Here is a 27,607-nt window from a genome sequence, read left to right on the forward strand (position 1 = left end):
ACATTTCTCATTCCGCGCTGTCTGTGTATACATAAATAGATTGAAAGTGCATTTTCGATGTATGTTTTGGGATTTGCAACTGTTTGTTATAAATTTAATGAAAGTGCATTTCCTCTCTCGGTCTGCATATTATGCGTTATAAATATGGTGTGGACATGAATAGCCTATGTCCTTCTGCTATATCTCCCCTTTCAAATGGTGTATTGGGTGTAGTGAATTACTTTTGTAGTTTGCCTGGCTCAATATATATATATATACAGGTCCACAAGAGGATATTACAGCATTTACGGGCAATAACCAATAATGATAGTTTCTATCCGGTAGCCTACCACTTCAACAAGATCCACAACCAAAATCTTAATCAGTTGAAGTATTAAGTATTATGTAACTGACAATGTCCTCCCGTTGAGAAGACGAGGAAATAGAGATGCAATACTCAGACGACTCGTGACAAAATACATCTTAGATTTAGATAGTAAGAGTTTACACGGATTGCACATGACTGAAATTTTATATACTTGGCTATAATATGAGCAGTCTATCATGATAAAAAATCTAATTAATGCATCAAATTATTTTATCTATGTCCCTCTTCCCTAAAAAATCTCGTTTTTTGCCAGTAGTGCTCATGGCAGACTGGACAACAATAAACATATAAGCACAGTGTCACTTTACTTAACAATTTAAAGATGAATATTAGTCATCACAACAACACTTTAGCACTTTTAGAGCACGTTTTGCACAACTTTTGTACTGTATATAGAATATAAGACCCTAATTACAGAAAACATTTGGGTTTTAACATGATTAGAAACCAATTACTGTAAGGACAGATATTGCTGCCGGTACCCCAGTTCAAAAGAAAAGGTAGACCAATATCACAAACAACTGGTGCTATAATCTGACTTGATTTTTACTGTGTGTAATTGGTTTTAACAAAATATATTTTTACAGCCATTGTTTGCATATGGGGGCCTCTTAAGGCAGCAGCTTTGTTATGCAGTATGCAAGCATAAGATGAACTTACCTGTCCAGATGTTTTATTAAACATGTGTTCAATAATTTATATATGTATTTATACAGTAATATTTATGGATATTTTTACACGTTTTTATGGTCGTATGTTTTTACACATGAAATTCAGCATTTACTATATACATATAATTAGTAATGTGTATGCATATAGGAAAAACGATTTAAAACTTTATACAGTTAAATGTGTTAAAAGCAGAGTTAAAAGCAGAGTTCAAATGAAAAGTCTGACTTTTTTATCTATGTTTACACGTAATGCACTGTGTCACTTTAAAAATGGGAGTAAAACAAGAGCATGTCCTGGGATCAAGGGCTCTGGGAGGTCCGAAACGCGTCATGACGGCGAAAAGCACGATGGAATAAAATATCAAAGCACGTACCAAGTGGAGTCCATTCCTTTTCTTTCTTGGATTACAGAAGAAGGAGTATCAAAATATATATATATATATACATATAGAGCTAGCACAATGATAGCAAAACAGTCTTAAATCAATTGCAATCCTGTAAATCAAAAGCACAATAATAATGATTTAATACATCAAGATAAAGCAGGAGAAATCAGTCCTACAGTCCTATGCTCGTGGATCACTTAACTTAAGTAGCTTGCACTGGAAAGACCCCTCCTACCTCTTTCTCTCTCACTCACTGGGAACAGCTCAACAGGTTCAGCCAGAGGCTTTTAGCAGCATCAAATCTGCATGACTGTCTGTGCGCTTCCTTGAGGGATGTGCACCCCCTTCTTTTTATACACTAAAAGCTGGCTAATACAATATCATGTTCCTTTCCTGTTCCAATTCTTCTTGTGATATTATCAGGGTTTTCACTAACCCAAGATCCTCACAACTCTTAATAGTAGCATCTCGCACGGTTCTCTCATTGTTACCAATCAATCATCCTCCCACGGCATTCAAGCTAATCCCAGGCTTGTTTGGGTCAGTATAACCTTAACGTTCTGTATCCCCCTCATCAGCATGCCTTAGCATGGTACTGTAAGCACAACACCTTGGCAGCACATATAGTTTTGTCTATTAGAAATTGCAAAAATAAACATAAGATCATCTGCTACCTCAGCATGATACATGCATTTTCTGCATGCATTTTTACTTATCGAGACTGCCTGGGAAAGTTAAACCTTTTGTATGAAAATATCTTCTACGCAGTACACTATTCACTATATGCTACACACCCAAGGGTCTATTAGTACTGCTAGCGGATCGCAACCACCATTCGGAGGTGGTGATCCGCTCACCATTTCCCACAGCCGCCTCCCATTTTCCCCGCCATATTACGATGGCACCGGGGACCCCGCCAGACGGAAAGACTGTTGCCGGTTTTCTGCCCATCGACGAGTCGACTGGGCGGAAAAGGGGTTGAATATGGTAGTGGTGTCTGCAAGACACCGCCATCCATAATATTATGCAGATGGAGATGTGCCTTTCCATGGCAGCGGTGCCACCATGAAAAGGCATGTGGTGTCTGCATGTTGGGGTCTGTTGCTGGCCCCCGGTGTGTTGGGGAGGATGAGGGTGCACTTGGGGGGTACCTATGGTACCCCCATGCATTTGCATGCACAAAATGGCAGGCACTGCACTGTGTCTGCCACGTTGTGCATGCAAATGCATAACATGCCTTTTTTACATTGCGGCGGGTGCTGCTGAAAGCACTGCCCGCTGCAATGTAAGAAATGCGGGATGTGCCTGCCAGTGTGTACTATTCCAACTCCAAACTGTGCAACAGTAGGGAAAGTGTTGGATAGCGTAGGGCTTAAAATTACTATCCCCACTCCAGTGAGTGCAACAGTAGGGAAAGTGTTGGATAGCTTAGGGGTTAAAATTACTATTCCCACTCCACGGTGAGCAAGAGTGGGAAAGTGATGGATAGCATAGGGGTTAAAATTACAATTCCAACGTCATTGAGTGTAACAGTGTGGAAAATGTAGGATAGCGTAGGGGTTAAATTAACATACTTATTAATTAAATAATTTTGAAAAATAAATAACATATTAATAATTAATTAACAAAACAATTAATAATAAAGACCAATAAAATTAAATTAATGTTTACTAAAATAACATTAAATTACTTCCCACCCTATTCCCCCATAAACACACAACCCGCTACACATGAAAAAAGAACACAATGAATTTAAATATCAATTAATAAAAATGAATTACCAATGAAAAATGAACTAACAAAAAATTCATAATCAATAACAATTAAGAAACAATAATAATTATTTAATTTTAATAAATACTTCCCGCCCTATTACCTATAAACCCACACACTGCTACACATAAAAAATAACACAATTAATGTAATTATTAATTAATCAACTAATAAACATTAATTACCAATTAATAATACATTTACAATAAATTAATTCACAATAAAAATACAAAATAATACATTAATTATTATTAATTTAATTATAAATTAATAAAAATTAATTACCAATTTATAATTAACAATACATTCATAATCAATAACAATAAAAAACATATTAATTAATTAATTATAATGAAATTACTTCCCACCCTATTCCCCTATAAACCCACAACCTGCTACACAAAATATAACATAATTAATGTAATTATCAATTCATCAATTAATAAAAATTATTTACCAATTAACGCCATCACTGCTTCGAACGTTCTATGCCAGAGCAGAACGTTCTAATAAACGGGCCGGGACGCGTCAGCCAACGACGTGCGCAGCACTACCGAGGTAATGCTCGCGACGGCCATTGGCCTACACCCGCAGCGAACGGGTTGATAAATAATTAACAATAAATTATTCAACAATAACAATACATAATAAATAATACATTCATTTTAATTAATATAACGATAAATTAATTGTTAGAAATTAATGATCGATTAATAATTAATTACCAATAAATTAATAATAAATAAATAAAACATAATAATTATTAATTATAATTAAATTACTTCTCACCCTATTCCCCTATAAACCCACGACCCGCTCTGATACTAAAACGCAAAAAGTACTTACATTTTTTTTTACTAATTTCTAAACATTTAATTCATATATTTAAAAATAATAGAAATACATTACAAAAAATGTTAAACATACATATAAAATACATACTAAAATACATAACACTAATATAAATATCGATATTATTAACAACGATATTTTTGCTATCTGTATTACTTACTTCGATATTACTTACTTCTCTATAAAAAATAACAATATTGCTTACCTTAAGGTCGATATTCTGGTCACCGATATTCTTGACATCGATATTCTGTCCATACGATATTAAAAAATTGATATTTGCGTGGTCGTTGTAAAAAAAACAAGATTTTGACTGCGCACCCTACTGAAGGGATGATTCTGCAAAAAGATCACCTCCTGCATCCTTTCTAATAAGAAAACATTTAGAGTACCCTGAGGTGTTCGCAAAGCAGGCACATGTAAAATGAATTTTTACTTCAAGGAAAGCATCTCCGCTCTCTTGTTGAAGATGCAGAATGGCAGCATTTCCCTGGGACAGTAGTGCATATGGATATGTGTGTCTTCAGTGACCCCAGAAGAGGCTGTTTCCTCTCTAAGTATAAGGACTATTGAAATAGCTATAAACCTACAATGTGTTCTGTAACAAAAAAACAAAACAACAATACCACCTAGAGGGAGAATGTTGGCACACTCCTCCAGACACATTTTGGCAACAACAGCCTTGGTTGCGAAGTACCTCTGCATACTTCAGTTGTGTCTTACAAGGACAAACATCCATTCACTAAGCACTCTTGTCGGGATACAGATGCAATGTTAAATTATTCAGCAGTGGAACAAGCAGTTCTACTCAACCTTTTTAGATATAGTGCACCTGTTTCATAAGTTGCTACTGACTGCTAACTGTTCTATTTCAACCATGTCAATCTGTGAAAGGTCCAGTGCTGGATAAGAGCAAGTTACCTATTGACACCTCCAGTTTTCTCGTAGGGGATTTCCATGTATAGTCATAAGCACTGAATAGTCCCGCCTACGTGCCGGGGCCCCGGAGAATCCAATATATTTTCTTAAGTGGAGATGTTCACCTTTCTTCGGGAAGGCCTGCAGAGTCACATTAGAAAGAAAATATCATGCAGCCTGTAGGAGAAGGCTACAATCTCCAAATTCTTCATTTTGTATTGATAAAAATAAGGTGTCGGGAAAATTACCTATGCATATAATCAATACAAATGTCTGTCACAAACCCTTTTATAGTAGAGTATAGAAATGAGGATAGGACAGTGTAGCCTCTGAGGCTGCTATTATAGAAGCTGTAAATAGACTTGGTGATTTAAGGCCTCGTGGACCTACAGTATCCTATCATGCTTGGCTGGAGGCAGTTACCTCAGGTTTTTGGCTGGCACCTGCTGATAGGACCTAGGAGCATTGAACTCAGCCTTTATAAGGCTTTCTCTTAAAAATTCACTTGTGAATTTGATCAAAAATCACTTCACCTGTTTTCTTTCAACTCTCCCTTACATTTTTTCCGACAGGAATTTTGGCATTTTGTCTTTTAAAATACCATCTTTATTCAATAAATGCACTCCCTGTAGGAGAAAGAAATCAAAAATGGACCTTCATAGGTTCTGTATTCTTTGCCTTCCAACAAGTCATCTTCGCGAAGAATGTGAACAATGAAAGACTTTATCCTGGCAAACTCTACGTGATAGAGAGAAAATTTGCCTACAGGGTGCTGAAGAACATTGCATACAGCAGGTGCAAGGAGAGAGTCAGTCCTCTACTGGAGCTCTATCTTTAACCTCTGGTGGAAAAATAACATCCACAAACAGGACTGCAGCTCAAAAACGGTGTCATTCTCCTTTACGAATGTGACATCGAGACAAGGCACGGCACCAACCTGATAGCTGTCGGAAGTTTGTTGTACGTCGACAAAGAAGAGAAGATTGCTGTCGAGACACAGAGCGACTGATTGCCGTCAAGGAGTAGGTCAACATTGATACAAACAATCCTTTTGATGTCAAGAAGCGGTTCGTCATCGAGGAGGCATCAACATTCGATGTCGAAGAGACATTCGATTTTAAGAAGACTCTGCCGTTCAACGTCAAGAAAATGCTGAAGCTCAACGTCAAGGAGCAGATATCCGTGGTGGCACCACAGGAGGTCGATGTCGACGAGTAGGTCGACGTCCACAGCAAGTCAGAGGAAAAAGAGACGCATTTATTCCTCACCGGGTCTGACTATTACAGGGTGTACTCTCCCTCACCATTCCTACACTACCTCTCTCACGTCCTCTTCACTGCCACCTATGCGGCCTCCAACTCATCCACCTCCACTGCCTACAACTCTTCCACCTCCTCAAACTCTGTGTCTCTGACACCTGCTGTGCCGTTTCCATCTGTGCCAATACCTCTTGCACCACATCCAAGACTAAGGTCATGTTCCAGACCACACTATGACCTTCGCAAATGCCATAACTCGCAGCCTTTGTCGTCACAGAGGTCTCATTATCACCATCCATCGCACAAACCCAGATCACAGTCACAATCTCACCATTGTTCCATGTATTCATCCTCTACCTATACAGGACGCTACTCCCCCACCATAACAGACTCCCCACCACCTTGAGTCTCTACAGTAAATGACATTAACATCTTTCATGGAGGTCAAAATTGAACATCCCTGCCTACTCCAACTACATCAGTGATCTTTGAGACTCTCCATGAAATGAAATGAAATGAAATGAAATTTAGGACTTATATAGCGCATGGCTGCCCGTGAGCGTCCCAGCGCTGAAATTGCAGAACTTCTGAGGGTAAAGACGGGGAAAGGAAGGAAGTTATTGCGGGAAGAGATGAGTTTTTAGATGTTTACGGAACTTCAAAAGACTGGACTCAGAACGAAGGTGAAATGGTAAGGCATTCCAAGAGATGGCCACAGTAACCGAGAAACGGCGTCCTCCAGTTCGGGCTTTTCTAATTTTTTGGACTGTGGCCAGATGACCTTGAGCTGATCGTAGGGGCCTATTGGGTCTGTATGGAAAGATCATATCTTTTAGCATTGGAGGCCCTTGATTTTGCAAAGCTTTATGGGCCGTGCAAAGTGCCTTAAATTTGACCCTTTCGCGGATCGGCAGCCAATGTAGTGCCTTAAGGGCGGGTTTGGCTGAGACTCTGCGAGAGGTCCCAGTGAGAGTCCTAGCTGCAGCATTCTGTGTTCTTTGAAGAATGTTGATCGTGGATTCCGGGGCAGCAAGAAATAGAGCATTGCAGTAATCTAGTCTTGATAGGACTAGACCTTGAACAAGCAATTTCTGGGAGGGTCCTGGAAGTAAAGGGAGGATCTTTCTGATGGAACGCAGTAGCCCCACACATGTGCCAGCTGTTTTTTTCGCTTGCGTTTTGAGGGATAGGTCCTGTTCGAGCCAGAAACCCAGACTTTTTAATTCAGTCTTGGGTTGAGGGAGGGGGCCTAAGCATGCTGGCCACATGGCAGATGGAAGAGAAGATATTTTGTTTCCCAACAGCATGAGCTCAGTTTTCGAGCCATTGAGCTTAAGCCTTGAGGCGGACATCCAGGCATGAATACCCTCTAGGCAATCATGAAGGTTTTTTACCTTATCCTCTTCCAGAGAAAATGAAACGATCATTTGGGTGTCGTCAGCGTATGTGACGGCTTTTATCCCAAAAGGGGAGACCACGTCATCGCACAGCGTCAAGACCACTGCTCCCTTGAGTGCCAGGCCTCTTGGAACCAGCTAAGGTACTCTTCTTGACTCCCAGTTCAGCTAATTTGGCTCCATTGAGACTTCTAAAAAAGTACAGACCACCTGTGCAGGATCCACACTCCCTGTGGTCAAATCCTCCCCCAGACTCGATGGTAATTTTGCATCAAAGAAACACCATGTTACTAATCCTACCTCTTCAGTTCTACCAGATAAAGAAAGCAACAAATTTGATTCAGTGAGCCGTAAAACATGTAGTACTGTAGCTATTTCCATGAAAGCAGCAAGTGCAACTGCTCTTTTAGGACGCTATGATAGGGCATTGTGGAAATCTGTACAGACGTTTGGCGATGATCTGATCAGAGACAAGCAGGAAGATATTCTGGAGGTAGTTAACAAAGTTTTGATGATATCATTCCAAGTTATTAGTGCAGAGGCTGATTCCTCCCTTCTTGCAGCTCATTAATACCCCCATGGTGTGGCCCTCCGTAGGCATGCGTGGCTACGTCTCACATCCTTTAAACCGGAGTCACAGCAACGCATCATCAATCTGCCTTTCTCTAGTCATGCAGTCACCATCCGAACATGCTAAAAACTGAAGTAAACATTTTACTTCAGAAACCACCAACAGGGTACAGGCTTTTATTCTCGTTAATTTCTGTTACAGAAGAAGGACAAGACAAATTCAGACCTATTCTCGACTTCAAATACGCCGACATTTGGATTCGTCGGTGAAAGTTCAGGTTGCTGTCCTTACATCAAATTTGTCCCCAACTCCACCAAGGGGGTTGGCTTTTCTCCACTGACTGCCAGCATGCTTAATTTTACATCCATGTGGCACAGAAACATCAGATATTCCTAAGGTTTTTGGTGGGGCAGGAAGGACCAGTACCGTGTACTACCGTTTGGTCTCAAGTCAGCACTCATAACATTCTCCAAAGTAATGGCAGTCATTGCTGCCTATCTCAGATATCACTGGGTCTTGTCTATCCTTAACTAGACAATTGGCCCATAAAGGCGTCCACCTTTTAGGAAGAAGAGCTCCATTTCAACTGGGCTTGTTCAACCTTCTTTTACGCCCGGGGGTTCAGGTCAATCACAGAAAATCGCAACTAATCCCTGCTCAGACCTTGCATTATCTGGGAGCTTCCATCCACACCGCCCAAGCAAAAGTATTTCCTTTGGAGGAGAGATGCTTATCGATCCTTCAGAAATGGCGCTTTCTTATGACAGCATTTCATCCCAAGGTGAGGACGGTCTCCTCTCTCCTCAATTCGATGGCCTCCTGCATTTTTTCTCACTCGGAATGCCCATCTCTAAATCCAAACTCAACTAGAATTCTTAGAGGACCAGTGGGATCAACTAACGTGCAGTTGGGAAGACAGGATCCTATTATTATTATTATTAAAGGCTTTTGTAGCGCGCTCGATTACTGAAATAGTATCCTGGCGCGAGATGTAAGATACAAGCAGACTGTCAAGGGGAGAGAAAGATAAAGAAATCAGAGTCAGGTGCCTACTAACAGAGTTTGAACTGATGGGTTTTAAGTCTTTTCTTAAAAATCTTGATTGACTGAACCGATCTAAGTGTAAGAGGAAGGGCGTTCCAGGCCCTTGCCGCCCTAACTGAGATCGATTGGCCTCCTATTCTGGCATATTTGAATCTTGGGACAGCCATTAGGCATTGATTCTCTGACCGAAGGGAACGGGATGGGATGTATAAGGCAAATCTTTTCCTCAAATAACTGGGGCCTGTCTGATGAATTGCTCTGAACGCAAGTACTAACGTTTTAAACAGAATCCTGTGCGCCACGGGTAGCCAGTGGAGACTCAGCAAGTGAGACCGGACGCTAGATCTCCTGGGAAGTTGCAACAAAAGGCGCGCAGCAGAATTCTGGATCACCTGGAGCCTCTGAATCAGGTAGGCAGGAAGGCCACTATAGAGGGCATTCGCATAATCGAGTCTTGACAAAATCAAGGCTCGCGAAACAGTTTCCTTTGCTTCTCTCGGAAGGAGAGGAAAAAACCTACGTAAAGCCCTGAGAGTACCAAAGCAAATGCCCATTAGTTTTTTTATGTGCTCTTCAAATTTTAGGTTACTCCCAAACCAGACCCCAAGGTTTTTTGCAGGGCGGCCCATGTTTTTAGGAGAGGGCAAGTCTGGAGGCCATAGGAGGTCCCTAAAATTGTCAGGAAATGATCCGTAAAAGAGGACCTCAGATTTTTCTTCATTACATTTTAGCTGGGCAAGGGCTAACCAGCGAAAAATGGAAGATAAACAATGGTGGACTGACGATGTGTCAAGATTGTCCTTAGGCCAAGTAAACAGGAGCTGAGTATCGTCAGCGTAGGCCATTGTCTTGGCCCCTAGTTTTCAGCAAGGTAGATCAAAGGGGTCAGGTAAACATTAAAAAGAAGGGGACTTAACGTGGACCCCTGCGGGATGCCAGTCGTAAGCCTCTTTGGGGTAGATGAAAAGGGAGGCATCCAGACCTCCTGCGATCTATCCTGCAGAAAGGACGATAACCATTCCAGTGCTGGCCCCGCGATGCCCACAGCAGACAGTCAGGTAAGGAGCAGGGCGCGCGGAACCGTATCGAAGGCGGCAGAGAGGTCAAGTAGTATCAGGACCGCTCTGCCACCTCCGTCCAGGCACTCGCGAAAAGCCTCAGACACCTCAACCAGCGCCGTCTCTGTGCTGTAGGCGGGTGGAGTAGCTGGGAGGACTCGATGAAATGATCCAGCTGTTTAAAGACCACCTTCTCACATACTTTGGCCAAAGCTGGAAGTAGTGAAATGAGTCTGTAGCTGGATGGGGCCAAGGGGTCAGCCCCAGACTTTTTCAAAAGGGGCAACAGTTTAGCATGTTTCCAGCACGCCGGAACGCATGCGGAAGACAGTGAAAGGTTGACAATCTGGGTGACCTCTTTATAGATCATAGCAGCCACCCCGCCCAGGACTTTAGCTGGAAAAGGGTCTGCGGGGGCGCCTGACTTCAATGTCTCAAGTATCTCCCGGATGTCCAATTTGGCCGGGGGGGAAAAGGCCATGAACCGAGTAGTAGATCCAACCCCTGAAAACAAAGGGAGTGACAGGGGGGAATTAAAACTGTTGCACACAACCTTGAGGTCTAACTGTATCCTATCAATTTTTTCCACAAAATACGAGGAAAGCTCCTCGCACCACTCAGAGGAGGAAGGCAGCCTCGGTTGCTCCGCACATGACGAAAGGAAGCTTTGTACAATAGTGAAAATTTCTATTATTTTGAGCCTTGGCGATTCTCCCAGCAAAATATTGGCTCTTGGCTGAGCGAATAGCCGCATAGTAGTATTTTTGCGACGCTCGTAAAGCGTTCTTGGCCTCTGGGAGATATGCGGTTAACCATGCTCGTTCTAATTTCTTACACCGCCCCTTAATTTCCCAGAGGGTATGGGTAAACCATAGTTGGGAGGGGGAAGACCGCATCCTACGGATACCACCATCCTTAGTAGAAGCACTCACACCCTCTTGCGGCCAGCTATTAAAAATGTTCACAGCCTCCTCAATATCAAGCAGGGGCAAAGGGCGACTATGATCAAGGGAGTCCGCAAACTTAACCAAGTTGACCCGGTGTGAGTGAACAAGCAAAGGCGTGCCCCCAGGGCCCGACCCTTTTTCCAACGCCCAACTAAATTTAATGAGGTCATGGTCCGACCAAGTAACCCACTCAGGGCTGTCCGTTCGTAGATCAAAATTTGAGCAAACTAGGTCTAGAATGTGCCCCCCTACATGAGCAGGAGCATCCACCCTTTATTTCAGCTGTGCTATCGTTAAGGCCTCTCCAAGCCTGTTGGCCTCAGCAGAGTCTTGGGTGTCGACATGAACGTTAAAGTGCCCAAGCAGGAGAAATCTTGAGAACACAATAATCTCCTCAAGGGCTCCAATAATACACCAGCGTCCCCCCCAAAGTAAAGTGAGGGCTGAGCACCACTAAAAAATGGAACAGCTAAGCATCCATCGTCACATCCAGATGTTCGCATATGATGGTCTACTTGTCTCGGAAGATAGCTGCTACGCCACCCCCTCGCCCAGACGGACGATCAGCCCTCAATATTTTATAGCCCCTTGGGATAGCTAATTCAACAGCCGAGGCACACGTGTCATTCATCCAGGTTTCAGTAACAAACAAAAGGTCAAAGTCATTATCAATCAGGATATCAAAGACCTCTGCAGTATGTTTCGCCAGAGATCTGGCATTAATTAAACCTGCCCTGATATCCGTAGAAACCCCACCCATTCCCACCGCGCCGCTCAGCGCCGGTTGGAAACGGAATTCACAAGCTGCGCACACCTTGGAAGGCGAGTCGGCCACCTTCCACTGAGCATCAGCCCCACAGCCGGACACATTGAGGGAAATAAGCTCCTCACGAGAATACCTGATTCTGTGTCTGGAGGAATGGAGGCGCCTTGGGCAACCGTCAGGGCCCCCAGGCCAGGGCCCGTCCGGGACACGGACGGGCACAGACGGGCCCTCCTTTGGCACTCCTTCGGCACGCAGACGGCACGCCCTCTGCGCGCAACCGCTGCACGCTCGTGGAGGCATTGCTATTTATCGCACAAGGCCCTCCCCCAACTAGACCGCTCGCTCCGGTCGACCAGGGGAACAGTCCTCACCCAAAATAGCACCTAAACCTGGCTTCCACTACAAACGGCACAAGGGAAGCCGCAGTGGAGCACAGGGACACCGAGAACAAACAGTTTAAAATTCAGGTACAGTTAGTGGCCACAGAGCGCAACACAATAACACCCCACAGTTTTAAAATGATGTGCAATTTCAAATTGATGTGCAATTTTAAAATGATGTGCAAGTATTTTTAAGATCAGATAAGCGACAAGTGTAAGTATTTTTAAATATCTTTTAAATCAGATAAGCGACAGGGGTAGATGTTAGGAGCAGAGGAGAAGTCCTCGCAGTCTGCTTGCTTCACAAAAAACGATTAACAAGGAGCTGCCACCACCTCGCTCTATCGCCCCGGCCCCCGGACTCTCAGCCTATTTATCGCGCAAGGCCCTCCCTCAACTAGACCGCTCGCTCCGGTCGAGCAGAGGAACAGTCCTCACCCAAAATGGTGCCCAAACCTGGCTTCCTCTACAAACTGTACAAGGGAAGCCGCAGTGGAGCACAGGGACACCGGGAACAAACAGTTTAAAAATACAGGTACAGTTAGTGGCCTTAGAGCGCAACACAATAACACCCCACAGTTTTAAAATGATGTGCAATTTCAAATTGATGTGCAATTTTAAAATGATGTGCAAGTATTTTTAAAATCAGATAAGTGACAAGTACAAGTATTTTTAAATATATTTTAAATCAGATAAGCGACAGGGGTAGAAGTTAGGAGCAGAGAAGTCCTCGCAGTCTGCTCGCTTCACAAAAAATGATTAACAAGGAGCTGCCACCACCTCGCTCTATCGCCCCGGCCCCCGGAATCTCAGCCTATTTATCGCGCAAGGCCCTCCCCCAACTAGACCGCTCACTCCGGTCGAGCAGGGGAACATTCCTAACCCAAAATGGTGCCCAAACCTGGCTTCCACTACAAACGGCACAAGGGAATCCGCAGTGGAGCACAGGGACACCGGGAATAAACAGTTTAAAAATACAGGTACAGTTAGTGGCCACAGAGCGCAACTCAATAACACCCCACAGTTTTAAAATGATGTGCAATTTTAAATTGATGTGCAATTTTAAAATGATGTGCTAGTATTTTTAAAATCAGATAAGCGACAAGTGCAAGTATTTTTAAATATCTTTTAAATCAGATAAGCGACAGGGGTAGAGGTTAGGAGCAGAGGAGAAGTCCTTGCAGTCTGCTCGCTTCACAAAAAACAATTAACAAGGAGCTGCCACCACCTAGCTCTCCTATTGTCTGTTCACGCAAGACATTCCCTCAAATGGTGGTGCTCCCTGACCAATTTGCTTCAAGGAATTCCGTTTCATCAACATGTTCCTTCTCAGATCATAGTGATGGATACATCACTTCAAGGATGGGGAGCGCACATGGATCATCTACAAATACAAGGCATGTGGTCTCCTAAAAAAATTCTGTATCAAACTCCTCAAACTTTTTTGCAGTCCATTTAGCCCTCAAGGGCTTCATCCATCATTCAGATCACAGACACTGTTAGTTCAAACAAACAATTCCACCACAATGTACTACCTCAACAAGTAAAGTGGGATGAGGTCCAGGTCATTGTCACTGGAAGCCCAGGTAATATGGATTTGGTTGATCGTCCAAAACCTATGAATCACAGCAACTCATCTTCCAGGCGTACAGAATGCATAGGCGGATACCCTCAGCAGAGTCCTGCAAAAAATCATGAATGGGTCTTGCATGACAGTGTCGTTCAGAATGTCTTTGAGCTCTAGGGCACACCCATCATAGATTTCTTCGCCACCACACAAAACAAAAAATGCAGCAGCTTCACCTCCAGGTACTACCAGCCAGTGACAATGGAGAATGCCCTCTGGATAGACTGGTCTGGCAAATTTCTTTACGCCTTTCCACCGATTCCCTTGATCTCGGTTATTCTGATAAAGCTCACCCTCCAATGCCAAGATGATACTCATACTCATAGCACCAGAGTGGCCTCACCAATGGTTGTTCTCGGACCTGCTTCACGGTCACAGTGTCCACATCTCAGACTCCCATGCAGACATGACCTTCTGACGAAATGATACACCCCAATCTCTTCTCCTTGAATTTGGCTGCATGGCTCCTGAGCTAGTACAGTATGGGCTTTTGAAACTGTCACAAGACTACATGGAGTTCCTGAAAGAGACTAAGTGAACCTCCACCCTGGTCATAGAAGAGATTTTGCATCTGGTGTGCCTCAAAAAGTGTGGACCCTACAACTTGCCAGGAAGATGTTATTCTTCTATACTTATTACATCTTGCAAAATCTGACCTCCATTCTATTCCATAAAAGTTTTCTTGGTAGCTCTTACTACATACAGGAAATGCCCTTCACAAACCTCTTTATTTAAAATCCCTCTCATCAAGGATTTCCTAGAAGGTTTAAAGAAGCTGCACACTCCCATTAAGCGTCCTTCCCCTATATGAGAGCTTAATGTAGTTCTTTCCTGCCTTATGCAGAACTCATTCAAACACAGGGGTAGTGAAAACTAACCCTTATGTTTTCTTGAGCCATTCACAGTCTTTCATTCTTCCAAGGTCGGTGTGAGAACTCACCCAAAATTCCTCCCTAAGGTGGTTTCAGATTTCCATGTTAATCAAACTGTTTCATTTACCACATCCTTTCAAACCCCATCTACTCCATCCAAGAGAACTCTTTATTCTCTGTATGTACTCAGTTTTAAAGTTTTATCTAGGCAAAACACACATCATCCGCAGATCAGACCAATTCTTTGTTAATTATGGTCTGGTCTGCACTGGTCTAGCCACTTCCAAGCAATCTGTTTCAAGATGGATTGTTTCCTGCATCCTGTTATGTTATCAGAAAGCCAATGTAACACTCAATGCCAGACCTAAAGCACATTCCACTAGGGATAAAGCAGCTACTGCTGCCTTAATGCGGAATATCTTCATTGGAGAGATTTGCAAAGCATCTACATGGAGGTCGATTTACACGTTCATCAAACATTATTGCCTTGATTGTAATGGTATGGCAGATGTCCTAGTAGAGTAGGCCACCTCGGCAATCTATTTCCTTAAAGGGTTTCTAGGGTTTACTCTCTGTCTTGTCCACCGCTTTAAGTAGGTTTGGGCTTGCTATTTTATTCAGTGCTTATGACTATACATGGGTTCCCTACGAGAGAAGGAATAGTTCACCTGTAACTCCAGTTCTCTCGTAGGGGTATTTCCACGATAAGTCATGAACAACCCTTCCTTCTCCTCAGTGGAATAGGCAGAGATACCTATGGGTCCTATACATATCATCATTCATCACATCAAAAAGAACTGCAGTAACTACCAAGCTTGATGGAATACTGGAGGCCCCTAGGGCCATAAAGGCCCCACATCTATTTACAGCTCTTATAATGGCAGCCTATGAGGCGGCACTGTCCTACCTCCTTCATTTCTATACTCTACAAAGAAAGGGTGTGTGAAAGACGTTTGTATTGTTTTACAAAAGCATTATGTAGTTGTATGCATAGGCAATTCTCCTGATCCTTACAAAATGATGAATTTGGACATTGTAGCTTTCTCCTATATGCTACATAATATTTTCTTTCTTTAGTGACTCTGCAGGCCTTCCTTAAGAAAGGTGAACATCTACACTTAAGAAAATATACTGGATAAAGTGCTCTAGGGTTCCCGCACATGGACGCGACTAATCAGTGCTTATGACTTATCATGGAAATAACTCTATGAGCGAACTGGAGTTACAGGTAAGAAACTATTCCTTCAGTGTTAGCATCTTTCATTGATTAACATGCGTCCCACACTCCTCCCTGGTTGCCGCAATTCCATTCATATGCTTTAAAAATCGGAGCTTTAGTGGCCTTAAAGGGAATGTGGGTGCTGGCGTATTCACCAGAGTTGGTGCTTTTCAGAGAGGTGAATGCACTAATAAACAAACACTACTCTTAGGCCTATAGTCATTTTAACCATGCTTGCTGCTGTTTTAAGCCACAGGACATTTCTGTGCTAAATGCATGGAATAATTCAAGCATGCAAGGCTAAGAATGAAAGAGCTGTAGAGAACTGCAGTTAGAGGTAAGTAACTTGTAACCTATGTTTGTATTCTTCATTTATTAGACCACTCACTATGGTCTTTGTCTTCAGGTGGTGTGTGTCTGACTACCAATCAGTTACCCCTCGATATTGAATTGCCATACATTATTACTTCGATGCCAGAATAAGGCCCTTTATACACATCAACCTTTACAGAAAGGCCTATTTTTCAGTTTTTTGCCTTGAATATTTACTCCAGACCTTCTCCATCTTTTGTATTTATTGCAAATTATGTAAATTCACCCTTAGTTGTGTGTGTATAGACACAATTTAACTATAAGGTTTGGAAGTGGCAGTGATTTAAATATTTTGAGAGTAATTTATGCTGGTAATCTTTTGATTTCAGCTTTTTTTCCCCTTATTGTTCCTATTTTCCCTTTTTTGTGTATAGGAATAGAAATATTTGTTATTCGTGTTTCTTCTTCATGTGTTGCTTTAGGTAGAATCTCTTATACTTTCCCTCTTGTGATTGCAGAGTGGTAGCTATGGAACTAGCAAAGCTTAATATCAGACAGCCATTTTACACCATCCAAACTCTGATTGCAATGTACCTACGCATTGATGTGTGTAAGACCTATATGGAGAGAGAGAAAATCATCGAGAGCAAGATGGCGGATACTGAGAGTGAGTGGAAACTATGTCTACTCAACACTCTCTTCTTCGTCAAGGTAATTTGTAGTAAGCACATATCAGTTCACAGTATTGCATTACTTCTCCACGCTCTGCCTTTCCAAGCCTCGTAAAGGTACCCTCTCCTACGATTTCTTAATGATCTTACTTGCGTCATTTTGAAGAGATTTTTTTTAACCCTGGGCAAAGAACTACACTACTCTCGCGTAGTTTGCGAAGTTTGCGCTATTTCGTACTACGCAAACTGCACGTAGCACAGTGCAAACACGCGTAGCGTAGTCCAACGGTCATTTTTTGCTTGCTCGCGGTCCTCAACGTCAAGTTGGCGACCGTGAGCAAGCAAAATGACATTCCGGCGAGACTTTTTCCTCATTCGCAATCAGCAACATCAAGTTGCCGATCGCGAGCGTGGAAAATAAACCTCCCGGCGAGATTCTCAACGCTGGGAGGTCAGGTTTCTCATTGTGAGTGGTTGCGTACGCTGGCGATGGAAAACTACCAGTCCGCGTTGAGAAAGCTGCCAAGTAAAAATCTATTCGAGCGGCAGAAAACTACAGCTCGCACTGTGCAAGATGCCGTTTTCAATGATTGCACAGTGCCGGATGCTTGTCTGCACTGTTCAATCATTGAAAACGGCATCTTGCACAGTGCTAACAGGGTACTACGCAGTTCGCGTAGTGCTACGCGTAGCTCGCGTAGTGCGAAGTGCACTTTGCGTAGCTTCGCGTAGCGCTACTTCGCAAACTACGCCCAGCCCTAACACACCTGTTCGTTATAGAAAAATAGACTATTGGAACAACAGAAATATGAAAAGAGATGCACTGGCAAGACTGTTCAAAACTATCCCCGGGCAGAGAACTCTGCTCCGCCAGCAGAGTTTACAGAGTTTTGCCTACTCCGCTCTCTGTTGAGAACGTGGAGATTCGGCAAAACTCTGACTCCGTGGAGGAGGGGAGTTAGCCATCCCCTCCACCCTTCCTAATTTAATTTTATCGTCAAAGGAAAGGCACTTACCTGCTGTGGTGTCACCGGGCTGCCTTCTCCTTGCCATGGGCTTTCTCTCCTCCTCCTCCCCGCTGTCCTCATGCAGGATGAGGAGGAGAGAGAGAACACGGCGAGGAGGAGGCAGGTGGGGAAACGCAACAGCAATTAAGTGCCTTTTTTTAATTATTAAATTGAGGAGACTGGAGGGAAGCGTAACAGAGTTTTTTTCCAACTCTGTGGAACGCTGCATAGTGGCACTCCGCCAACTCTGCCCGGGCTTAGCCAAAACCGGAATAAAGCTATATTTACGATGAAAGCGAGTCACTGAAGGAGGTCAATTGCACTAGAAACAGAATATATCATAACCCTGGAAGGAAAAAGTAGGTCTGACACAGTCTTTTAACAAATTCACAAGTATAAGGTTTTAAAGTGTAACCATGTAATGAAAAATGTCCTATCTATTTTAACAGAAAGTTTCACTTATATTAAACTCAGAGGTGAGGATTAGGCTATTATTTCTTCTTTATTTTCTACAGCAGCCATGTTCAAAATAGAAACTTAAACACTTGGACTACATTTCCTATGAGTCCAAGCAACAAAAAAGTTCTAGAACTAATAAGTCAGTCCTATCAGGAACCTCCAGCTGCCATAACAGTAATTTCCCTTCAAACGGACATCCTCTGTCTTCCTGCGAACAAGCCGACTGTGGAATATCATCACTCCTGTTTAGAAGAATCCATCCCTGCAAACAGAGAACATGTGTGAGAACCCTGAAATGTCTGTTACCACCAGCAAGAACGATTGTCATCCAGCACATGAAATTAACAATCAGGAAAAACCTTTACCTACGTCCAGAGAAAAGTATCATTACCCGGGTGGGTCATGATTCTGGGATGTGGGTGGGCTAATCCTCGCCTGCGAGTCCATAATAGAATTGAAACTTTGTGTTACAAATGCTAGGAAAAGTTCCATTCTATGTCAGGCCTCAGAGGCGAGGATTAAGCTAGTTCAATGCTTGTCCACCACGAGCGCTGCAATGGAGGGGACTCGCTTAAAGTAGAACCTTTTGAGGGGAAATCAGAGGACCAGTCCAGTGCTTTTAAGATATCCTTCAAGCGTGCTCCCAACACGAAGGCCTTGATGGCCATTGCACCCAGTGCTGAATGGACACCAAAAAGTCTGGGTTCTATGCCAGCCTCCTGCATAATCCACCAAATTTAATTGGCTATGGTCTGGGACAAGATAGCTCGAAAGGGTTTCCGCAGCACAATCATAAGCTGCTTTTCCCCATGGGGTCGAAGGTCTGCAGTCATAGCCTCATAGGCCTTCACACAGTGTACCACACACAACTTAGGGGCCTCCGGAAACGGCAGATAGGAAATCACTCAGGACTGAGTCTTGGTTTGTCTAGTCACATGGACTCATGGAGGGTGACCCCATCCGGAGTGAAGGACACCCTGAAAGATCCAGAGCCCTGATGTCCGACACCTTCCTGCAGGAGTTCAAACACAAAAGCATTGTGTTTGACAATTGTTTCAGCGAGATATAGTTATTTCCCCGCCCCCCCCCCCACACTTCTTTCTCGAAAACAAATTGAGGACCGTGTTGACATTCCAAAGGGTGGAATACCTTAGCTCCGGAGGGAGGGACAGCCTGAGCCCACTGAGCCGTTTTCTTACCAATGGATGTTCCCCAACATGAGAACACAGCACTGGAACATGTCCAGCGGAAAACGCCTACTGAAACGTATTGATCAAGCAACCTGCTAGACCCTCTGAAGCCAACTCTCTGAATCTAACTCTCTGACACAAAAACACACATAACTCAACCGCATTACCAAAATAATTAAAAAAGAAAATGTGCTGCTTTCTAGAGACAAAGCAGGAATGTGCTTGCAATAACATAGCAGTGCACTGTCTTTCTTGCTTTGGTATCATACATACCACTATCAATGTTTTAAAGTTGCACCACAGCTACCATGTTCAGAACCCTGATGGCCATTTTAACATGATCAAACAGTGATACACATTTAGTAGAGTCCTTTCCTACCAGGGTGATCTGTGAGATTTCACCTAACAAATATATGTATTACACAGACAATCCATCTTTAAAGATATTGGTATTCGTACATGTGTTACATAGTAAATAAATCAGGCCTACTACCTTTGTTGTAACTTTTCATAATAAACAGATAAGACCAATGGCATTTTCCTGATGAACCAATCAGGCCTGTGGCTGTTATCACTGTTTTGTCATCAAAACCAACTCAGGCCTGCTGTATTGAGCTTAAGCTTTCTCGCAAGGCAACCATCTGGCATACAGTCATAAGTTTACGCAGCAACAGTTAGCGATGTAAATAACTTTTTCTCCTTCAAGAACCTAACAAGAATTATAATTTACATTTCTTGTGAGCAGTACCCCTGGCACTGGCAGGTGGTGTTGTTGGTGGTGCTTGTGCCATAAATGATGTGCTGTCATTTATGGTACGTGTGCGTAGTGTCTATATAGGCGCCACCCCATCATGCTGACGTAAGTTCGTTTCTTTCCATGCCAGTCAGCGCTGATCTGGAGAGAGCAACCTGAGAGCCTTTTTTGATGTTTGTCTACATCTGTCTCTATTTTGAGAGATCTTCTCCTGGTGGGTCAGAGATATCAACTAAGAAGGTCGGCTTCAAGCCCTGTGGTTCCTGTCATTGACAGAGGTCACTGACGGACCTGCACCTTGTTTGCCTTTGGTTCCTGGAATGTGACCACGACACTAAGATCTACGTTGATTGCTGCGCCATGCACCCAAAGGACTTGAGGGTGTGGTCCCTCAAGCTCCTTGCTACTCAATGTGCAACACAACAATGGTCTTGATTCCAGTTGAAAGGAAGGTCCTCGGATCGGTTACGGAGCCTAAGATCCTCATCACACTCTAAGTCACCAGGCCATTTGGCTAAGTCCCACAAGAAAAAGAAGAGCAATAAGTCCAAGAGGTCTTTGACTTTTCCCCGTCCATCGCAATCTTCAGAAGAGACAACGGAGCCAAGTCTTTTGAGGCCAGGATCCGCAGCCGACGGGAAACAACGAGGCCGTTTCCACAAATACCTTAACCACGCATGCAGTAAAACGCATGCGTGGTTACCACGAAAGCCTTTACAACGCATACCTTTACTACGAGGTATGTAGTAAAGGCATATGTGGTAAAGGTTAAAAGTAAAAAAAGGGGGCTTGGGGGGGTCTCCCCCCCCATAAAAAAACTCACCAGAAGTCACGTCGGGCAATCAACGTCGTTTAAGAGAAAACGGAAAAAAACTTCCGCTTCCTCTTAACGACGTATGAAGTCACAACGGAGGAATTCGAGGAAAAGCAAATGCGTAGAAATACCATTCCGTTGTAACGCATGCGTGGTAAAGGCATGCGTTGCAACGGAATGTGAAGTAAGAACCTACAGCCCAGCCGACTCCGCGCTTCCCTGTGTTTCCGGGAGCTGGAGGGACCCCTGCTCAACTTCAGGAGTTGTATAAGGCCATGCACCTCATATTTAGGTGGTCCATCCCCACTGGCGTGGCTTCAAGCCCTTGGGTTCAGCAGGGGCTCTTACTAGTTCCAAGCTGGCGTGTCCTCCCCAAGCACCAGTCAAGTCCCTTAGATCCACGGATGGGTCAATACCGGTGTCGGTTGTACCATCACAACCTTCCCCATGCCCCGTCCCAATGCCCATTCTCCCGGCGGCGCCAGCTCCATCCATCGCTCTGTCCCCATTCTGATCCCTGACTCCGTCACCTAGCCGGAGAGGCATCGTCTGATGCCAGCTCTGACTAGGGCTATGCTTTCCAGGTTACAGCCTGACCCTATGTGAGCATTTGGACACTTCCCCAGATACTAGCATACTCTATCCCCCTATTGTGGCTACAGAGGAGAAAGCATTGTTTTCTTTGGGAGTGCATGGGGCGGGCAAGGTCCTGAACCTTAGCCTGCCCTCAGTGTCAGTCAATACGAACGTCTTAACAGAGTTCTTCAGCCGGAAAAGACCCGCTCACAACCTCTTCTTCCATTTAATGAAGCCCTTACAGACCTCCTGCTTGGTACTTGGTCCAAGCCCAGCATGGACTCCTGTGAACAGGACAATTGCCCACCACCACCACCACCACGACCCAAAGGACCTCAACTTCCTCACCCAACACCCTACCCCAGAGAGGTTGGTGGTCCAAGCCTCTACCTCCTCTGTAAATGCTGGTGTATTCCATACAACCCCACCAGATAGGGAATCCAAAAAGCTGGATATCTTAGGCAAGAAAATGTATACTTCCACCAGCCTGGCACTACGTGCCATTTGGGCCGTTACTCCCTTGATCTATGGGATTTGGTTGTGCAGGTGCTGCCCATGGGTCCAGAGGAGGCCCGGTCCCTACTTTCCCAAGCTGTTGCTGACGGAAGAACACCCAGTTAGTGGTAGGATACACCATCACTTGCCCCCTGGCGGTCTATGACATCATAATGATGGGTTCTTCAGATTGTCCACTGGGGCTATTCCTTCCCCTGCATGACTACCTCTCCACCCATGCCGCCTTCTTGGAACAGGCTGATGGCAGACGATCTTATCTTTCTCCACCAGGAAGTGATGGATCTCTTGGCCAAGCGAGCTACAGAGAGGATGCCAACACCAGAAGTAGGTTGTGGTTGCTATTTCCACTACATTCTGGCACCTAAGAATGGCTGAGGCCTACGTCCTATCCTAGACCTGCCCCCTTTCAATTTCTTCGTCAAGGAGAAGTTCAAAATGTTCATGCTTTCTCCAGTCCTGACTGCCCTGAACCGAGGAGTCTGGGTGGCAGTGTTGGATTTGCCAGACGCATATTTAACATTCCCGTCCTGCCTCTCCAAAGGCGTTAGGTGCTATTCACGGTGGGCCACGAGCACCTTAAGTTTGCACTGCTCCCTTTTGGCCTTACTAGTGCCCCTTGAGAGTTCACCAAGTTAATGGCGATGGTTGCAGCTAATCTGCGGAGGTCAGGGGAGTGTGTCTACCCCTACCTCAACCACTGGTTGTTGAAGGCAGGCTTGCCCCAGGCTATTGAATCCCACCTACAGATTACACAGACCTCCTGCATTCGCTGGAGTTCACTATCTATTTTCTGAAGTCACACCTTACTCACTCTCAGACCATGTTTGGGTCAGTGGCAAACCCCTCTTCTCTTCCCCAACCAGATCTCACAGTGATGACAGATGTGTCACCCCATATGATCTTCTCCCCGAAGTACAGGGCCGGACTGGCCATAGCGGGCACCGGGCGTTTCCCCGGTAGGCCGCTAGGGTGGGGGCCGGTTTTGGGCCCCTGGTGGCCGTTTTTGTTACTGGGGGTCGGCAATGTCGGCCCCCGGTAACAAAATCGGCCGAAACCGGCCGTCGCAAACTGCTCACCTGCACTCCTCCTGACCCCAGGGGGGGCAGCTGAGCAGTTTGCCAGGGCCGGTGTCTATTCTCAGTCCGGCCCTGCCGAAGTATGTGAGCAGCCATATATCCCTTCCACTAAAACGATTTACGCCTGACGATGGGACATATTTGTAGCTTGGTGTGCTGCCAATATGGTTAATCCTTTGTTTGCAACCTTGTCTGAAGACCTTTTTTTGGCCTTATCCCTTGCCTGGCAACCCCTTTCCTTGGGCACACTTAAACAGTACCATTTTGCCATGTCAGCCTTTCTGCAGTTGCTGGATCAACCCTCCCTGTTCAAGTCACCTTTTGCGACTTGTTTCTTGAATGGTTTCCTTCTACACCTTTCATCATGCTCTGATGGGACCTACATTTAGTTTTCACCCCTCTTATGTCAAAGTCAAAGTAAGTTTATTACAATGAATAAAAATAAATTATATATTGTACAGAGAGGCCGATAAAAAAATTAAATTGCAAAGTGACTGGATAGTAAAAAATATTTCTTTCTAACTGACAATAAATGTTATACATTTTTTTTCAAAGATATGTTTACCGGTTTAACAAGAAACATGCAAATGTTATAATTTTGAACACATTTCTGTTTAAAATACAAAGACTAAACATTGTATACAAATGCGAATAGTAGCGTGAGTGCTGGCCTTTTCCTATTTCTCTAGGTTTGAAAATGTAACTTTGTAGAGTGGTGGCGCCAAGAAACAAAACTGCAACAAAATTCATAGAGGAATAGAGAAAAGATTGAAATGTAAACTAAGGTCATCGAGGTCACAATAGCACAGTGATTCTCATGGGCAAAAACAGCTTAGCAGATAAAGTCAACAGTTATACATTTGTTTAAATTGACACTGTGTCCTTCCATTTCCGCCTTGTTTCCAGGATAAAGTGCTAACGAGTCCATGCAACGCCTCGTTTCCAGGTTAAAGTGTAAATGTGTCCGTGCAAAATTGCCTATAGTGCATGCGGATTTTGGGCAAAACTCGTCGGGAGACTAGTACAATAAAATGTACTTGGGCAAGTAATGCCTATGTATCTGTGTGTTATAATTCCCTTAACCAGCGGCTGGATGTAATCAATGTTTTTACAGATTTATTCTAAATGTTACTTTGCTATTATGTTCCCACAGTAAAACCAGAAATGCAGACTTATATTGATTCAGATTAATTGATTGGAGAACTATGTGGCTGTCATTGAGCCTTTTGCTGACAATAACTGGTCAGTTGTGGGAAAGAATTTTATGAAGGCTGCTATTATTTGTTGAGGTTCACCTTTCATACAAAAAAGTAAAGCATGCTCACATGTTCCAAAACCATGTTGATTAAAAATTGTTTTCAGTAATGTCTTAAGTTCAGCTAAAATAATGGGACAGATTGATAAAATGTAGAACAAGCTTTCTTCGTGTAAATAACATAGTCTACTCTTAGTAATCTGTGGTTTCGGCAGCCATTTTGTGGTGTATTCAAGTGTTTGATATAGACCAAAGTGCAGATGAAGTAGCTTATTTTTGTAGTAAGATCTATGTTGAGTTAGTAAATATGGCTGTGGATGAGGCTGCTTATAGGAGTCAACAATTGTCCATACGTTACTTCTTTTGCTGAGCTCCTCCTTGTCTCTGTGCCATGACAACCTTCTTGTTTTGTTTATTTTCTGAGTTCTTAAAGGAGTTGTGGGGCAAAGACCGATCCCATAGCTCTTCTGCTTTCAGGTCTTTCTGTGCCACATCAGGTCCCAGGCCCAGTTATTTGAATTTGTCTGCGTGCCAGTTTGGATTTCTTTTCACAGCAAAGCGTGTACTGTGGCTTCACCTGAATACCTTAAAAGCTAAATATATTTGAGTAATTTGCAATTTGATGTTAGATCGTAGCTGTTTAGGCTCAATTCAAGTTGAATCTGAGACGATGATGCATTCAGGAAAAGATGGACCAAGTGACGGAATACTTTGTTTTGTGAAGATTTAAGAAAATCCCTGAACTTTCCTGGAAAGCCTTCTGTTCCATAGTAAAGTGATTTGATGAACGCAGCCTCTAATGCTGAGAGTAGTGGCAGGAAGGTCGGATTTTGTAATTTTTGATGAATCAATTGAAATGCTGAGATCAAGGAAGCAATTCTTGGTTTCAGTAAATTAATGAGAAGTTGGTGAGACAGCCGATCTTGTAGCCAGATGACAAGATATTTGTATGACGAGCCTCGAGAAATTGATGGCTCACCTTCTTGTTTTTGATGTAAAAAACCACAACCTAAGTTACAAATATTTGAGTAATGAGCCTTTTTGAGTTAGATCTTGGCTGTTCTGGCCAATTTCAAGTCGAATCTGAGACTGATGCGTTCTGGGGAAGATGGCACAGGAGACGGTGTACCATGTTTTGTGCGTAGTTAAGGAAAGCCCTGTGTTCGCCTTTGGGGTCCTTACACAGCTACCTTCTGAGACTGCTTACCATCAAAGCCGTCTTTCTTGTGGTTAACATATGCCACGAGGGTTAGCGAATTGCAGGCACGTTTGGTTCACCCCCAATACACAACCTTTTTCCTGGATATAATGGCCCTTAGGCCTTCTTGCAAAAGGTGGTCACACCTTTTCACTGCTGGCAGAGTATGACATTGCCTATTTCCTTTGTCCCGTCTTACCCTACCCCGGAAGAGGAGAGACTCCACAGCCTGGATCCAAAAAGAGCATGGTCATTCTTCATCAATTCCACAAAAGACTTCTGGGTGGGTGATCAAATCTTTGTGGGATTTGCAGGGACGAAGAAAGGAAAGGTAGTGCAAAATAGTACCATCTCCAGATGGATTGTTCTCTCTAGCAATCTGCTACCTAGTGGCCAAGAAACAACCTTCCGAGGGTTTAAGAGCTCATTCCACCAGCGCTAAAAGCTACCACATTGCTAGTGTGAAGAATTCCATTCAGGGACATCTGTCAGGCAGTTACGTGGGCAGCGCTGGACACATTTGCCAAACACTATTACCTAGACAGTCAGGTCTGACGTGATGTGCATTTTGCCCGTTTGGTCCTCCGGGACTCTGTAGTGTAAACAGTTCACAGACCAATCTCCGGGGAGAGATTTGTTTGGTATCTATTCTAAGATAAGCAATCTGCAGCTTAGAAGGCTCTGTCAGATGAACAAGTTACTTACCTTCTGTAACGCCTTATCTGGTAGAGACTCTATCTAGCCACAGATGCCTTACCAACCCTTCTTCTTCCCATTTCTGTGAACTGTATTCTCACATTGAAGAGATCCTGGAGAACCTCACCATGTCACACTGGTCAGCCCACCTGAATTTGGTCCGTGCTTTTGGTGCATATTAGCCCTGTCATCCTTAGGGTGCTCTTCATCCAAACCTTTTGCCTGCTTGCCTACTCTTTTTGCAGTATAATTTTGTTGGCCTTAAAACTCTGAGCTGGTTAGCACTGATAAACAGTGCTAACGTACATGTGCTTCTCCCCTAACTATGGTGACATTGGTACATACATGATTTCATATTTAGTTTACTGATAAGGCCCTTCTAAAGTAGAATACCAAAGACTCAGGAAATGCAACCTAAATGTTACAAGGGTGCCTGCAGCACTGGCAGTGCCACCTACGCAACTACCCTTTCAAACCTATCTCTTGTTTACATTACTGAGAGGCCTACTTCTCTCATAAGCTAGCATTGGGAATTCCTTAAAGCACTTTAAAGCTGTAATTCCTGATGTGAAAGGTGTCGCCACATCATGTTTCATATCTTTGTAACAGCAATGAGAAATCATCTTTAGCTGTAAAGATGAATTCAACATTACTAATTTAGAAATGCCACTTTTAGAAAGTGCATGAAGAGTGTGAGTTTTACAGAAAGGATGGAATGAGTGTGTTGTTAATATAAGTGTCATTTAATATGTTTCAGCGCTTTAGTGTACTCAGTCATGAGGATAACCTCAAAATACAAACAAAAGGGAACAAAACGCGTCAACTGTCTTTCATCTACCAAACAAGTGCATTGTAAATGTGATACTACTGAAGCTCAAAAGGAACCAAATCTTTAAGTCAATGTGATTTTTCTTTGAGCTTAATATGGACACTGTTTTGATTTGGCCCTGATAGTAGGGAGCTAAAAAATATGAGA

At 43.6% G+C, this 27,607-nt stretch overlaps 1 protein-coding gene across 1 annotated transcript in view; it reads left to right on the plus strand.

The window, feature by feature from the left end:
- Positions 1-27,607, plus strand: part of LOC147729493 (uncharacterized) — a 2,015,126-nt gene that overhangs the window by 1,653,147 nt on the left and 334,372 nt on the right. Inside the window, 1 exon segment of the mRNA XM_086954003.1 lies at positions 16,938-17,086. Coding sequence (XP_086810129.1) covers positions 16,938-17,086 — 149 coding nt within the window.

The sequence above is a fragment of the Lissotriton vulgaris genome, chromosome 2_1 (assembly GCF_964263255.1).
Source record: "Lissotriton vulgaris chromosome 2_1, aLisVul1.2, whole genome shotgun sequence".
Classification (NCBI taxonomy): domain Eukaryota; kingdom Metazoa; phylum Chordata; class Amphibia; order Caudata; family Salamandridae; genus Lissotriton; species Lissotriton vulgaris.